The sequence below is a fragment of the Juglans regia genome, chromosome 4 (genome assembly GCF_001411555.2).
Source record: "Juglans regia cultivar Chandler chromosome 4, Walnut 2.0, whole genome shotgun sequence".
Taxonomy (NCBI): domain Eukaryota; kingdom Viridiplantae; phylum Streptophyta; class Magnoliopsida; order Fagales; family Juglandaceae; genus Juglans; species Juglans regia.
In genome coordinates this window covers 33,416,051-33,433,091 of record NC_049904.1, presented here as the reverse complement: position 1 = coordinate 33,433,091, position 17,041 = coordinate 33,416,051, and the positions used below count along the sequence as shown (strand labels likewise).

Sequence of the window (17,041 nt, the reverse complement as noted above, 5' to 3'; positions counted from 1 at the left end):
GTTTACCCTGGAAAGCTCGGTCCGTTAGGCGTTAAGCAGCCTTGGTTGCAACCAAATAATAGAAAAGTAATTTTGGATCTTGGGCTAGAGATTCAAGTTTGTTTGAATACTATTTAAATAGTGAAATTAGATGACTTAGATAAATAAATAAAATATTATTTTTTAATATTATTATTATTTTAAAATTTTAAATTATTTATTATATTTTATGTAAAAATTTATAAAAATTGAAATGGTAGGATGAGAAGAAAGAAGGTGAGATAATTTTTTGTATCCAATCCAACCTGAGTTTTCAAAAAAATTCGTAAATAATATGGATATTTGTTTTCAGAAAAAATTATTTGGATCCAAAAATAAAATTAATTCTTTTCGAAGAACTTGCATGAAGCTTGATCACCCTAAACCTGTGTAAAAATTATAAAATAGCTCTCTATTATTTTCTTATTCCAAACAAAAAAGTATAAACATTTAAAAAAAAAAAAAGTAGAATAACATTCTTTAATTCTTTACCATTCCGGCAAATAGTCCCTCACGGTTAAGAATAAATTAAGCATTATTTATCTACTACAAAATTGTATATCTTATAGATTAACGATACTAGGAAAATCACTCATAAAAAAATCTATACTCAAAAGATAAATTAAAAAAGAAAACATTTTTTAAGTACATGCCGGGATAAGAATCTAAGATTGCAACTGTAATTGACTTATAAAATAAAAAACAGATTGCAACTGTAATTGATCTCTCCATCTGAAAATCGAGAAGCCGAGTGGATATCTGCAACATAACTGAAAACTACAGACCAAGGGACTTCGTCGCCTAGAGTATGACTTGCTCAGGTCTGAAAAACTCTGGCAAGGTGGGTTGTCCAAAACTGATGCACATTCGATTGTGAGAGCTCGGTATTCATGCAATCCTCCTTGTCCAGTTATCATTCCTACGAATTCCCTCAAGGAAATGAAGTGTTGCTGCAAGAAATGAAAGAAGATATTATTAATTCTATAGATGAGAACTCACACACACGTTCAGCCCATGCCCCATAAAGCTGAATCGCAGAAGATGCTTTGCTTGATAGATTATTGACATTGTCAGAACTAGTTGATTGCACAAATTTGGCAGAGATGTAAACGGCATGAACCATGTTATAAAAGAATGCAAATTTAAATGATTAATACTATGCAAAAATGATTCTTGATTAAGTTAAAAAACTTACTACGATAAGGTTTTAATCCTCAAACATCGTCCTACAATGCAGGCAGACCATTGGCTGATGCCAGAGCTTTTAGTTTATCGAAGGCACGCCGAATTTTGTGCCTTTCTTCTATGGTCATGTTGATTTCCTCTGAAGACTGAATAGATAACATGCCAGAAATCCAATCAACATGCATCTTAAAGCTAATTGCATGACAAAAAATAGCATCTAATGGTGGAAAAATGGTGCTAAGCTATTCAATACTAACTTGCTGGTAAAAAGAAGTTTTCAATGTGTTCATAGATCTCATGATTATTTACTGTACAGGACCAGACGGTAATTTTGCCATTCAGTGAACAAATTCAACCAATTTGGGCATTGAGACTCCATGTAGCTAGCACTCGATGTAAAGTTCTGTTTTAAGTTTCACAAAATCCAATGCATAGTGCAAAAAATGGCTATTGATACCAAAATGTGATACTTGGCATGAATGATCTACATAAAGGAGCATCTGACTCGATAGTGCACTTGGCAAATCATGGTTCCCACACAAGAGGGGGGGTTCCATTAATACGTGTGAAAGAGACAAATGCACGCATTAGTTATACTGTCACATTGACTTTGACAGTTTTAATATACAAAATGTTACAGGATCATCACAAGAATTAGTAATTTCTTTTATCAGCATGATTTAGTAATGTTTAAGAACTACATGCAGAGTTCACGCTTGAGGTGCAAAATTGTACCTGTAAAGAGAGTATTTTTTGTAATAAATTGCGAGTTTCTGCCTTCAGTTCAGAGAGAATTTTATGAACTTTAACATCCCTGTGCATCAAAACAATGACAGAAACAATGGCATTTGTTCTACTTGAACTGTCTGTTGCATATCGGATATAGTCAGGTGAAAAAAGCGGTGAACTACTTTCAGTTATCAGTGACCCCATCATCCTCAGCACGAGATCCAGAAGTTTGTGACTTCTATCAAACAAGAAAAAACAAGGGAGGAGGTAATAACGGAGGATAGGAATGGAGACATTGGGCTCGTCATGATCTTCTGGAATGCACTGTACAGGGCATACATATTAACAGGAATCATCAAAACTTTGAAAAAAAATCAAAACGCAGAACAACACTAATAAGCTTTGTGCTCTTGGGAAAAAAATCCAGAGACAAAATAGACATTGCAGTGTTTATGTTCAATAATGAACAAGAAAAAGGCATTATTGAAGTACATGGATAGAATAAATCAGACTAGAAAACGTGACATAATGCACTATCTTCACTAGTGCAGTCATCCCAACAAAGAGAGTCGCTTTCAAGCCCCTCCATTTTGGTCTTCAATTGAAAAATAATGATTTCGTTCCTTTTTTTTTTTTTTTTTTTTTTTGGGGGGGGTTGATAAAGGATTATCAAATTATTTAACTTTCCTCTTGCATAATGCATCTAGTCATCACCGTCATAATGGCAAGGCCAATCATGAGATTTACCACAACAAGATACCATAATACAGTATCAAACTCAAAATGCTCCTATAGACACAAGATGTACCTCCCCAACTCCTCCCCTTTTCATCTCCACCGAGGGGCTCAGAAACAAAATGCTTTTACACGACTTTTCATTTAATAATTATCAGGATCTTTTTTATAAGTTATTTTTGGTGATACTTATCATAATTAAAACCTCGTAGGTTTCTGTCCACAAATTCATTCCCACCGCACCATGCAACTCTAAGACCCTCAGAAAATAGCTTTTATGGCATACCATGTTCACTGAATGATATGTATTAATTAAAACACAGTCCGCACATGGTTGAGATTACTCTCTTTACATAGAAGAGTACAGGGATAACAGCATATGCATAATTCTCCTTCCAGACAAAAAAGGAATCATATTTCAGTTTTGCACATTCCATGAGAACACAGAACACTATTAACAAAGACTGCACTGACTTGCATACAAGAATCCTCTGATTAGGGAGGCTTCAAACTATTCAGACACATATCTTAAACAAGAGGAATTACTTACATGCACAACATCAATGAGGTATCCCGAAAGGAAATTGCTTAGAGTGTTAATACTCTGCTCAGAAAGTCTTGTGGGTTTGGAATCCAGTATAGCAAGCATTCTGAGCATAGCACATGCGTTGTCTAGAGGTGGCTTCAGCAACTGGGATACAAACATCACATACAGAAACATTCTTAAAAGCCCGTCAACGGAAAGCAAATATGGGTAAAAAAAAGGGTTCAAAATGTACTTTATATGAACGAAAAAAAATATATATGACACCAAAAGTTTCAGCTTTGTAAGGCAATAATATGACAGGAAAAATAAAAGAATAATGCTACATACAATCGTGGAGTACACGAGCCATGCAGTCGCTTTGAAAAAAAGTGGGATCCACTATTAAAAAAATTATTATTTTTTCCATGTGAGTCCCATATTTATTCACTTTTTTCAAAGTGATTGTGTTGTGCTTGCGCACTCACGACTGCAACTATCATTTCTCAAAATAAAAAGCTTCTGGATAAAGAAAGCTTTCAACTCACCATCTGTCCAAGTGTTACTTTCTCTACTATCTGAAAAATAAGAGAAGTATCACCCATCTGCGATAGGTTTGAGCAAACAACACTAGTGACTGACTTAAATGTTCCACGGTTTCCAATCTCTGTGTCACTCTGTATAACAGGATATATGTTTTCTGCAACGGATAAAAAAAAACACTTTTCAGACTAAAATAAAGCAACAATCATAAATCTGAATGAAGTAAACAAACTGGGTACCTTAACACCAACTCAATATCTTTTTATTATTATTGGTAATCAAGAGATTTTATTCATAAGAATAGACACAGCCCAAGTACACAGAGAGTATACATGAGAAATGCCTAACTAGAGTTTACAACTGATAGTAAAAAGTCATGGACATTTAGTCCGTTACAGACAATGACCCCCACCTTGAGAACAATGTTTTAAAGAAAAAAACTTTCAGCTCCTCCATTGTCTTCTCAAAAACCTCTACCCTTGACGAAAACGAATACTTTCTTGGAACTCATTGACAGGCACTTAGGCACCGTTTGGATACAGAAACGGTTTCATCTCATCTCATCATTACGACTTTCCCAAATTCTCACACAAAATATAATAAACAATTCAACTTTCTCAAATCTCAAAACAATAATAATATTTAAAAATAATATTCTAATAATATTTTATTCAACTTTCATCTAAAATCATTCCATCTCATCTCACTATCCAAACGGGACGTTAGTGTTATAACTATATAAATATACCAAAAATTAATATATTAGACATTTTACAAGGTTAAAAACAAATTGCACAGTTTCCTAAAGAAGCATAAACCATCTTCTGCCAGTGTAGCAGCTTCCTAAAAAAGATGTATTCTTAAGACACCTTAATACGAAGCAGTTTTAGACATGTATCTTGTCATTGCTACTACTTCTAATAACTTCAGTTACATGTATGAATTATGATTGGATAACCCTACATGAGTAGAAAATAAACATTTATCTAACCACAAAGATAATCAACATTTGTGGGAAAAAAACAATTTCCAAATCCTTAATGAGTTCGCTAGCAAAAGAGAGATGTAAAACATGCTGAATTGAAGTTATTTAAGTCTGCTGATAAATATGAAAAGAAGCGTAAGATCAGGGGTGAAACCGGTTCGGTTTGGTCCAGTTTTAGACAAAATTTGGGATCGAACCGGTATGCACCAGTTTTGCATTTTCAAAAACCGATTCCTCACTGGTTACCCCCTTAAACAGGTAATTCCGGTTTTACTGGTTCCGGTTTCGGTCCGGTTCGGTCTGGTTTTAATATACTATATTGTATGTTATATAATATATATAATAGTATACTATAGTATATAATACTATAGTTATAATATATTGTAGTATATTATAATATATATTATAATTGTGTTATAACTATATTGATATATTATAATATATAGTGATATAGTATTAGTATAACTATTAATACAATAGACTATAGTGATATAAGATTTTAAAATTTAATATTATATTAATTAGTAATTTATCATATAATACAAAACTATTTTTTATATGATTATATATTATATATAAAAATTATATACAATATAAAAAATTATAATATATATATGAATTGGTCCGATTCGGTCCGGTCTGGTTTTTAAAAAAGAAAAATGGGAACCGGATCGATTTTGACCAGTTTTAAGAAAGATAAAGCCGGTACCGGACCAAACCAAACTTTGTACTGGACCAAACCCACCGGTTCGGTCCGGTCCGGTCCGGTTTACTGGATTACCGATTTTCTTTTACACCCCTACATAAGATGAATACAAACAAATGAAAATTGGACTGGCGAATAGGGAGCCAGACGTTGCCTTAAAATGCTTAACAAAAAGGAGGTTGCCAAAGAATAAATTCTTCCAAAGGTACCAGGAAAAACTTTCACACGTGAGAGCAAAGTGATGAAGAAACTGATATGGTCAGTAATTTTGATATGTCCAGCAGTATATGCCGAATGCAGAACCTCTACAATTCGAAATAATATAAATGGTTCCAAATCAGGACCTGCAATAGTCATGAAAGAAATAAAGCCAGTTCAGGATGCAACAAATAAAACTGGTTACTAAATTAAAAATTCCTAAAATCGCATTATTGAGATTCCAATTATAAAACAATTAGTACTTACACAGGCAACAGGAAGCTATTGACTTCAACAAAGGTGAATCCAAATTAGAGAAATAGTAGAGGGAACAGAGTGAGAGTTCTTGAGAATCTTTAGGAAGCCTTATGAAAGGGCCATAGTATATATCTCCTGCAAGATAAAAAAGAATAAGTAACCAAATGATTATGCTCCAAGGCATATTGACTAAACACAATATCTTTAGTAAACTGATTTCTACCGTCATCTCTGCACGTGCTGTAAAACTCTAGTAATGAGTATTGCATGTTTTCATATTCCCATGCAAAGGATGAGTTTACCAGAGCACACTGGCCCAGGCGAAGTTGCAGACGCAAGACAACCTGCAATTTTGCAGGGAAAAGTACCCCCATGAAATGATCAGTAATGAGAAACAAAAACATTAATGGTGAGATTACTTGAAATATGTGGTGCTAAAAACCTACATATTCAACTTAGCAATGCTTTCCAAATTAAATAAATTTTCCTTATTGCAGCATTAAGAAGTGTTAATAAAGTAAATTATATCATTACCTGGGAACAATATGGATTTTTATCACCTAGCAGGATTAGCAATGGAGAAAGCTCTCTTATCCAAGCAATTTGATGGTCTAATATTTCTGGATCACTAGAATCAAGGCACGGCCCATCTTCTTTCTAAAAGATGTACAGAAAATATGAACAATAAATTGGTTGTGGTGGGTTGTGTGTGTGTGAGTGTGTGTGTGTGTGTGTGAGAGAGAGAGAGAGAGAGAGAGAGATGTGCAATCTATGAAATTAGAGTAATTGCGGCCAAAGAGTAAAAAGCCAAGCTTACAGGAATAAGCATGTCTTCAATTGTAGAAAGGCATGCCAGTTTTAATGAAGACTCGGGATGGCAATCCATGAAAGTTTTAGTAAACGCCTGCAATTAAATAGTTACTATATTGAGATTATCATTGGGTTTCTTGTTACTCTCTGGAAACTCTAGATCTTCAGATAAATCAAGAATCACAGGACAACCGAAGTGCATGAATAGGCAATCAAATAAAGAGGAGAGAGAGAGAGAGAGAGATTCAACATGTAATTTTCCATACACACGCGATTGGTAATTTTTCAACTCTTAAGAGAGCAAGTCAGACCTGAAGAAGACGAGACCTCCAATTGCTCACCACTTGTAAAAGAAGTTTCGGAAAGAAAGGAAGAAGGGAAAGTAAATGCTTTTCCCATACTGCTTTGCCAAATCGTGTTCCACTACAAATCTGCAAAACTATATACAGTCAAACAAAATGAAAGCATTTCACTCATCCATACAATATGATTATCTTATTAGAAACATCAGAACATGTTAAAAGCCCATATAAATATCAGAAAATTAGGGTTTAGTAAGGGGAACACAAATTAGACTGCATAAGAAATGGATTTTAGTTCCAAGATAATCAGCATACTTTTGTCCTGGGAGTCGAGACAAAAAAGGATTTACAATTACATAAAGTAAGTTAATTCCTCCAATAAGAGTTGAAGGCATTATAGATTCAACTGATCAAACTCCCAACTCTGTCAGTGAGATTGTGGTCCAGTAAATGCTGAAAATGATACTATATAATTCCACAAATATTACCTATGGGAATATTTCGAATTTGTTTGTATATTTTATCTCCTATATACTTTGTAACAAATAATAAGCAACCAAAATCATTTTTTATAGGTCGCCAAAATCTTTTTTTTTTTTTTGAAATCATAAAATCAATATCAGCATTAATATATTTCTAATTGTGCTATTTCTTTTATATAGATAAAATAAATTTGATTGACAGGAAGAACGGCGTGGCAAAAAACTTCTTTTAAACCCCTAAGCTAAGGGTTGGCTTAAGTGGTAAGAGCCTTGGTCTTGGGATTATGCTCCCCCCAGGTCTAAGATCAAACTTTGGCTGCAAATCAATTTCTAGGGGCCATGTCCCATCAGTAAAAAGATAATGATTTACCTAATCCATATGATGTGGACATGTTACACATGTTAGAGGTTTAACCAGATAAAATACACCTTGCATTTTACATGGTCTCTGAGGTTCCTCATCATAAAAAGCTATAATTTTTTTAATGAGTAATACTATACACCACACTCTTATCTCACTTTCATCCTACTACGTAAGATATGGCATATTTATCACCATTGGATGATAAATAATCATCCAATAAAGGATCATCCAATGGTGATTCTTTATCATCCAATGGTGATAAATGTGCCACATCTTACATAGTGTGGTGAAAATGGGATAGCAGTATAGTGTAAAGAATTTTCCTTTTTTTAATAGGTAATTAAGAAGTTTTATTCATAAGAAAAGAAGGCATAGCCAAGTACACAGGAAAAAATTATGCTTTTTTATGTTTGGGACTTTACTCTTTCTGACATGAACAATTGCTAGTCAACAACAATTGGTACGAAACATATTCTCTATGATTTTACCAATTAATAGCATGAGAATTAAATAATTACTTGAAACAAAATATTAGGCTTTTATGGTTATACCTGCACATCATAACCTCCCGATTATATTTTTTTTTTTTTATAAGTCTATCCTCTCAATTATATTACCACACCTCACCAAACACTTTAAGTAGATTATATAGATCCACAGAAGCAACTTTGTGAAGCTTGTCCATCATTAAAATCGTAGAAACATAATGGTAAAAGAACAGACCTTTCTAAGCAGCGCATTTTCTATAAATTCTAGAAATTTTTCCATTACACCAGCAGGAGGGCATATCCATTCACTGAATTGCAAAAGTATTCCCGTAATCAAAACATTGAAGATAAAATATCTATCCACATCCTGCCAAGAGGAAATAAAAAGAACCAAACAAACTCAAATTACAACTTCTAACCCACAAAACATTGAGGTCAAAAGAGATGGGCCTAATATTACCACAGAAACATATGTAAAAGGAAGGAAACCCAACCAGAACAGTGACATTAGAGAGGATAAAAGAATGCATTGTTGTGGGAGCAAAGGTGATGATCTAAGAACTTCTATTGAGCTTATACCTTTTCGGAAAGCTGATGCGCTGGACTGAGGGGGAACACTACTAGTACCTTCTTCATTAACAATGATGAGATAGCTTCATCCCGCACTGTCACATCTGATTCTCCATGAGAAAGTGCGTATTCGGACTTACCCTTACTAGTCCCATAAATAAAAGATCTGACTGCAATATCTATGCTCTGAAGTATACCCACAAGACAATCAAATGATTGCACATCGAGAAGTGGCATTGTATGAACCAGTGAAATGAAATCTTGGAAACAATTAACTAAAATTGGCACGAGGTCCTTTAGTTTCTCGACGATGAGAGGAAACCCTACGCAAACAAAGCAAGCATAGGCCAGGACCATCAGAACTTACAGCATAATAATAATCAGATGTGAATTTCATTTTCATATCTTATTATTTACACCCAAAGATAGGCTTTTCCATATATATAATAAAGAAAGAAAAATGCCTTGAAAGCTCATAATCAAAACAATGATACAAATGAAAGTTATTGAGGTGAGAGATATCATTGAATGTAAGCTGGTAGGATGCCCCATAATATCAAGTTCTCGATGTGAAGAAAAAATCTTAACAACGAAAGACTTGATTACTGGTGCTACCATTAGTGCTGGATTAAGTAATTCCATCTTTATGATTCACACAAGTATTGCCATGACCCGATTACTAAATGCTAACATCAACAAAGTTACAAATCTACATACAAGTCTGGTATAAGGTGCTTTCACATACCAGCAGATTCTGCAGGCATGTCAGGTTCAAAAGCATGTAACATCCCTTGTCCAGCATCTTTCTATTACATGAAGAAAGATATTATTAAAAAAAGATAGGCAATAACAATGAAAAAAGGCATAAGAGACTACACAAAAGTATCACGCAAAATAAATTAGAGTGAAACATTTACTGAACTTGGAAGGACAAAACTAATTTGTAGAAGCTGAAGACATCAAAGTTTGTTGTTAGGTTCCAGGTAATAGAACAGAATCTATTATCTACTAATATTTCAGTGGAGGAAAACCAAATACGGCCATCATCACACAGGAAATATCCTCTTAACCCTTCATATCAACTCAGTCATTTAGATATTCACTTTCTAAATAGAAAGATTTATACGCATTAAAAACCTGATTACAGAATCCACCCAATTACATTGTCTAGACAAAAACATGTGAAATGAACTTGACACAATACAAACACAAGACAAAGTACTCAAATACAAGAATAAAGACATGAAAATGATGGTAAAAAGCACAGAAGATGCTAGTACAACAAGCTTAAGTAGTGAAAAGTAACAAAGACGAAGATTTTTAAGATGGTAAAGGAATGACAAGATCATAACAAAAACTCAAAAGCAAAATATAACTGCATCCAAAGTTTCAAAAGCAAAATACAATTATGAAATACAGCTGAATTGCTAAGCACCACGACATTAAATAGCCAACAGATAAAAAAACACTCAAGACAACTGTTGCATTCACAATTGATAATCAGAAGGTACATTTTCACATGAGTCAACTTCTCTTTTATTACATGGCACCAGTGACAAGCAGCGCATCAACCCAGCAAGAACATTCTTGAGCTTGCCCTTGTCATGTGAATAGAACTGATTCTTCCGTAGAATATCCCCATAACTTTGAAGAATCTGTAGATGACGCAAGCACTAAAATATTTGATAGATTTCCAAAACCATAAAGAATGATAACACTTAAAAGAAACAACCTAGTTTCTTTGAAATTGGGATGATTAGCAGCCAAAAACAAGGGTTTAAACAAAACCATAAAAAATGGGAAATACGAATATTTAATTCTGTTTTTTTTTTTTTTTTATTGGTATTTGACCAAACTGCCACCCACAATCCTTATCTCGGTTGGACATGGCAAAATACCAGAGTTAATGACCCAAAATTAAGAGCATGACTTCTCAAACAGCTAAAATGAGAAGAATTTTCAAGAGATAAATGCCAAATACTATAATTACACTGAAACAACTCCAAACATTAACCAAAAGAGTCAAAGTAAGACACCTTTTCAGCATACAACAAAAAGGATGGGGAATGATTTTCAACAACAAGGTCAAGAAATTTGAACGCCATGAGCCGAATGTCAATTGATAAATGCGTCATTGCATTAAATATATATGCCATGATTAAGGAAGTGAAAAGCCCTTGATTGTCCTGTGCAGGAAAATGAGATAAACAGTGTCACAGAAATAGAGAACAGGTGTAATGAACAGTAAAGATTCCTATAATTTATAAATTGAAAGAAAAGGAAATTACCTCTTTACAGCTTGGGAATATTACTGTCTTAAACAGTTGATACAGTGTTTCTCGAACCACTTTATCATCATCACTGATACGTTCACGCAATTTTTCTATGACAGCATATTTATGCAACGTTAGCTCTGCTGGGTGTTTAAGGAATAAATCCCTGATACCAATCAATGCATCTGCAAAGAGAAACAAGGTTTTTAGTACACCGTCTAGACTGCCACTCAATACATAAGAAAACTTCAATGTGGAAGCTAAAGCGAGATAACAAGTGCAGAAAGAGTATAATGCATATATCCCATTACATACATACACTGATATATACTTTGATGACCGAGTATTTACTTCATTCATTGAAAAGAAATATCACAAAGGCTTATGTTTCCTACCTTCCTGATATCTAAACATAGAATTGCTCTGCAAAGTGAAAAAATATTCCATAAAACTTCAAGTGTGACATAAAAGCGAGAGAGAGAACCCTAAACACCCAGACCCGCCGCCACCCCTCCCCCACCCTAGCCGGCGTGTGGCATCTCACCACCGCAACAAACTTGGCCGATGGGCCCCGACGCTGCCGCTGAGGGCCGGCCGGTGTCGGTCCTCCCTTCGACGACCAGATTTCGTAGCTTCTGTCTAGGTTTCCGTCGTCTGTGTAGTCCTTCTGTGCCGTCTGTTGCCATCGTTTGTCCCTGTCTCTACCTCTGTCTCCGGCGTCCGTCTCTGTCTCCTTCGTCTGCTCTGTCGCAGAAACTAGATCTGTCTCTGTCTCCCTACATAAACTCCGCCACCCTTTCCCACTCTAGAACGGCGGGTGACCCCTCACCGCCGGCACATATAAGGTCGACGAGCCCCGGCGACTCCACCAAGGGTCGTCCAGCGTTAACTCTGGTGACAGGGTTTTTTCACAAAAACCCAACCTGGATGAAGCTCTATTGTTTTACTTTAAGAAAATGAAGTTGAAGCAGTAGGGAGCAGTGGCCACGGAGGGATTTGACGATGACAACGCGCAATGTGGACTCGTCTCAGTTGGAAGGCGAGAGGTGGTTGAAAGTGGAATCAAAAACTTTTGTTTTTACGAAAGAGGGAAGAAATAATTTTCGTATTTTTTAACGTAGCAAAATGATAACTAAGTTCACGTGTCTAGGGGGGATGACAGCTTCGTGGGTGGCTAAGGGGATTGAGGATTGTTTAGAACTTATCTTTCATGAAGGTTTCTTTAGAAAGTTAAGGATAGGTAATGGAGTTTTTATCATTCAACATCATGTTAATGCAAGGGGCAGCTTTCTGCAACTCTTAGAATTCTGGAATGGAAGGAGGAAAGGATTATTGGTGATTCCGGAGGGCGCTAATTGCATTGGATGGAAACGCTTTCTGTAGTCCATTCGAAGTGTTACTGGGGAGTTTGGAAAAACAGTGGGAAGGTCGTCCTCAGTCAAAGGTGCTTTGTACGCTGCGTTGTTGAGGTACTTGTAGGAGACAAAAGCCGTCAGGTGAGAATGGGAGAGGTGGAGGGGGTCTTGTGGGATGTCAAAGCTCAATTGAACGGAGTTATGGAGTATGTGAGAAATCTGATGATTAAAGTGGATAAGGGACTAGATTTAGTCGTTGGTTTTGGCGGTGGGTCGAGCATGGATGAGGGAGGGCGGGGGGTAGATCCTTCGGGTTTGAAGGCCACAAGTGTGCCGACAAAGGGCGTTTCAACGCCATCACAGATAAGGTCGTTGGACGCTGGCATCTTTGTCCATGCCAGTGTCACTATGCCTCCTAAGGGAGCTGTAGGACCTCAATCCCCATATGCAAATGGGGTTGGTACTTCTGTACAGGGTTCATCCTAAGTTGAAGACAGGGGACCCTCCAGTGTCTCAAATATTTTGGAAGAAACAGTCAAACCTCTTTTGGAAGATGCAAACAAGGTTACAAAAGGTAGTGCTTCCCCTTCCTGTGTTACAGAGGGAACAATAGGGCCAGACAAAGCGACACGACAAAGATCGTTGGGGGGTGGTGCAAAGCCAAGCGATGTTGATGGAGGGGAGGAACCTATAATGGAGGCAGAAACAATGGACACTAGCGGTTTGTCGTTGGTGCCTCATGTGGGGGAAGGCTTGGAATCGGGAGTGCAATCAGGTACATTGGCTGGATATAATGTCATTCCCTTGGTTTTTATCCCTCTGTTAAACAATATATCGGATTCACCATCAGATTGGGTTCTGAATAAAGTTAACGGACTTCAGCAAATCATGAGGTTTTCATATGGAGAACATGAAGAATATGAAGATCAATTTAAAGCTCTACTCACTGCAATTGAGGCGAGTCACGCGCTTGAAAGGGAGGTAGCTCAAGTCGAGGGAAGAATAAAGGGAGGGCATTGTGAAGACAATCTCGTTGTGGGATGTTAGGGTAGAGGATTAGTTTTATGGAAACAATGGGTTGGGGTCGGGGTTGGGGAGGTGTGTTCAATTCAGGCTTGGTGTATTTTGGGTAGGTTTCATGGGATTTTTGGGTCATTAGGGGCTCTCTTGTATGGGCTAGGTGTTTTCTTGTATACGTCCAGTGTACTTGATTACTCCTATTGATTTATATATATAATATTTTTATTTATCAAAAAAGAATTGCTCTGCAAAGCACTTTCAACATCCTTCGAATGCATGAGGGAAATTATTAAAACTGAGAAAATACCTCTACGAACTTTCGGATTGTGGTGGGATGTTTGCTGAAGAAGTTCTTTCAAAGTCAAACCTTTCTTGTTCACAGCTAAACCTTGCTTTTCTGATGCTACGCTCTGCTCAGGAAGAATAATTGCTGCTCACAATGCACATGAGAAAACTTTTAGGCAATAATATCGATCATTTACCACTCATTGGAACAACACTAAATGCTTCACTGGTTTCAAAGGGAAAGAAACTTTTTTTTTATTCAGTCAAAAAGTGTAATTAGGCATTCCTCTTGTATATTACAAGTGTGTCGGGGGTATGCCTTTTGAGTTTACAATAAAAACTTCGAGTACTTATCAAAATAATAATAATAATAATAATAATAATAATAATAACTTATCATAAAAATAATAATTATATGGTCCTCTATTCCCCTCAACCAAAAGTATAATTGTTTACCAAGATAGATTAGAAACCCCAAAAAAAATATATATATATATTTTTGCCAGGTCCTAACAGAAGAGGACACAGTCAGTTGTATTTTGTGTTGGCATTATCAAGCGTTTCATTGAAACTTTTAAAAGGCAGTTCTCAAGGAGCGCCATTGCTCCTTCGTTCTACAACATCAAAGACCTTATCAGAGACTCCAAGTTTCAATGAAACACTTGATAATGCCAACTCAATATACAACTGAAAATTACTAGTGGGTTTTCCTTGCCCAATTTTGTAAGGACAACAATCACATTGAATACAACAATTAGAAGTACAAGTAAGACTCGTAGCCTATACCTTTGGATTTAATTTCAGTATTCGTAGCATTCTTCGGTGGGGGCAATTTCCGGCCAACCTTACGCTTTATTTTCTGCCGAGTTTCAACCAAAAAAAGTCATAACATCATCTTCTAGAGAGTTTAAATATTTAACACAAAATATGAATAAATTAAATGTTGTGCTAACGCATGGATTATTACTTTAAAGTCGACTCCCCGCTTTTGCTGCTTCTTTGATGAAGCTGAGGAACGCGTCATTTGAACTAGCTGTTTACCCTAGAAAGAAGATAAAAAAAAAACAATTAAACGGCGCAGCCTATGGTTTTTGGCACCTGCTGTAGGAATTTGGGGAGCTAAGAAATAAATTATTCTACTTTTTAGGTTTTGCTTTCTGTATTACAAAAAAAAAAAATTAAACGAGCTAGTGATGGAGCCGCTATGGGTGTCGGCTTCGTGCACAGAGAAGAGACAAAAACATGGAGACGTACTGGTGGCGAAGGAAAGGACGACGTGCACGTGGTGAAGGGCTTGAGCGGCGGCTGCGAACAAACGGGGAGATGAAAGAGAGGCCGAGACGCCGAGGGGGAGCAAGAGGAAAACTTACCAGCGACAAACTGAGAGCCGGATGACGAGGTGGAGTGCGACTGGACTCTGTGAGGCGGAGGAGCCTGGGCGACGGCGTACAAGAGAGAGAGCGACGGGATGGAGTGTGAAACCGAGAGAGTGAGATACGCAGATGGAGGGAAAAAGAGAGAGAGAGAGAGAGAGAGAGAGAGAGAGAGGGGCAGACGGACGAAGAGGATGAGGATGGCTTACCAGTACCGTAGGAGCGCAGCAATTGGAGCGTGTATAAGGGTCAGAGGCGGCCGAGGGACGTGCTACGGCACGACGGAAAGAAGACAGCGAGAAAGAGGAACTTACCGCAACCGGCGCCAAACGGAGAGGACCGGCGGCACGGAGCACTGCGGAAAAACAGAGAGAGACGCGGGTGGGGGGGCTGTGGACGTGGACGAGGACGAGGACGGAAAATAGAACAAAAACATGATTCTAACGCATAAGAAACGGCGTCGTTTGGCCTCTTTTTTTTCAGGAGGGCTGGGTTAAGGGTTAAACGGGTCTTGGGCTTATAAAACAGGGTAGATTTCTACAAACGGGCTTGGGCCTCTAAGAATACGGGTTATGACACTGCCGTAGGAATTTTAGGAATTAAAAAATAAAAAAATTTAATATTTATAATCATAAAGTGTGCATGTATCGCATATTTTTTTTTAAAAGTGAATAATTATAAGATTTAAATAAAAAAAAATGAATAAGTGCACGACTCTTTTACACCCATAACTATATCTAATTCAACTCATAAATAAAATTATTCTACTTATTAGGTTTTGCTTTATATGTTATAGAAAAATAAACTAAAGAACTAGTTGCTATGGGCACAGTTCAACGCCCGGCCGAACAATATTACGGATAATGATAACTTAGAAATTTAATTTTACATTTTCGTTTGTTCCCTTTCATGCCTTTTATTGGGAACCAAATAGGGGTGAAGAGTGGCTCTTAGGTGCAGGGGTTTAGTATTGAGTTTTGTTATACATAAAACGATAGCTAGCATATCACTTATTGTGAGACTCGTTATAATTTTTTTTTTTTTAAATACCAATAATTTTTTAGCATAGTTGATGTGGAAAGTTTCTACATTAGCAATGTGTTGGGTGTGAAAAAATAAAATTTTTAAATAGATTTTCTCTTAGTCCAGGCCACCGATATGTAAAATCATCACTTGTTTTAAGAGCTTAAACTTATAATAATATTTAGATTTAATCATTTGTGTTATATTATTAATAGAATAATGATAGGGTTAATACCTTACTACTACCCATTTACTACTCTTTTTATATTTGATTTTTTTTAATTTTTTTATTTTACTTAATGATTAAGGAAGTGTGTATTAGTAAATATATATATATTTTTAATTTTTTCTTAGTGATTAAGGATGTTAAAAAAATACTTAAAAGAAAATGATAAAAAAATAAAAAAAACTTAAAATACCTTTTGGTAGTAGATGGGTAGTAATAGGGTGGTAAGCCTATCACTACCCTTATTAATACTCCCCCTTAATAAGCAAGTTCATCACGTGTAATATTTAATTAATTAGGTATATTATAAAGTTAAGGTTCAAATTCAGGTTTTTTGCTCTGATACTATGAAGAGTTTTAAAAAAATACTGCACAACGTGATGAGATAATGAGAGGTGTAATACTGCTTTTATAATCATATTACAATGAGTATCTTCCCATATGGATGGATTTGTACAGAGGAGCTAAGATTTCATAACATGCTAATAACATGCAGCTAAATAAGCATATACAAAAGATAACCTAATAATGCACGACTGGTCTATCAGTGTGGTGTAGGAAAGGGCAATGGGGACCTTCCCCACCACCCC

The 17,041-nt window shown here is 36.2% G+C and overlaps 1 protein-coding gene across 6 annotated transcripts; it reads right to left on the bottom strand.

Annotated features, from left to right (window-relative positions):
* Window positions 1-529: 529 nt before the first annotated feature.
* Window positions 530-15,589, bottom strand: LOC109013534. Of its 6 annotated transcripts, XM_035689722.1 has the most exons (23): window positions 15,412-15,589; window positions 15,200-15,263; window positions 15,084-15,134; window positions 14,797-14,871; window positions 14,616-14,688; window positions 13,852-13,974; window positions 11,185-11,354; window positions 10,933-11,082; window positions 10,408-10,551; window positions 9,642-9,702; window positions 8,906-9,219; window positions 8,562-8,693; window positions 7,002-7,121; window positions 6,698-6,784; window positions 6,415-6,537; window positions 6,104-6,224; window positions 5,890-6,015; window positions 5,634-5,768; window positions 3,739-3,890; window positions 3,218-3,358; window positions 1,939-2,256; window positions 1,214-1,349; window positions 530-968 (listed from the first exon to the last, which is right to left on the bottom strand). In XM_035689722.1, the coding sequence occupies exons 4-22, from the start codon at window positions 14,851-14,853 to the stop codon at window positions 1,245-1,247; spliced, it is 2,652 nt and encodes an 883-aa protein (XP_035545615.1). In that variant the 5' UTR covers window positions 14,854-14,871; window positions 15,084-15,134; window positions 15,200-15,263; window positions 15,412-15,589; the 3' UTR covers window positions 530-968; window positions 1,214-1,244. The 6 variants fall into 6 exon arrangements, with proteins under 6 accessions (XP_035545615.1, XP_018851213.2, XP_035545616.1 ...); XM_018995668.2 differs by having other exon boundaries at window positions 15,084-15,263; XM_035689723.1 differs by lacking the exon at window positions 15,084-15,134.
* Between the last annotated feature and the right edge of the window lie 1,452 nt (window positions 15,590-17,041).

Excerpts from the sequence above, each read along its gene's own strand:
- LOC109013534 (XM_018995668.2), bottom strand. The coding sequence starts at position 14,853 with ATGACGCGTTCCTCAGCTTCATCAAAGAAGCAGCAAAAGCGGGGAGTC. Across the intron at positions 13,975-14,615 it reads TACTGAAATTAAATCCAAAG|CAATTATTCTTCCTGAGCAG; the intron begins GTATAGGCTACG and ends CATTGTGAGCAG. Across the intron at positions 11,355-13,851 it reads CAATCCGAAAGTTCGTAGAG|ATGCATTGATTGGTATCAGG; the intron begins GTATTTTCTCAG and ends TTCTCTTTGCAG.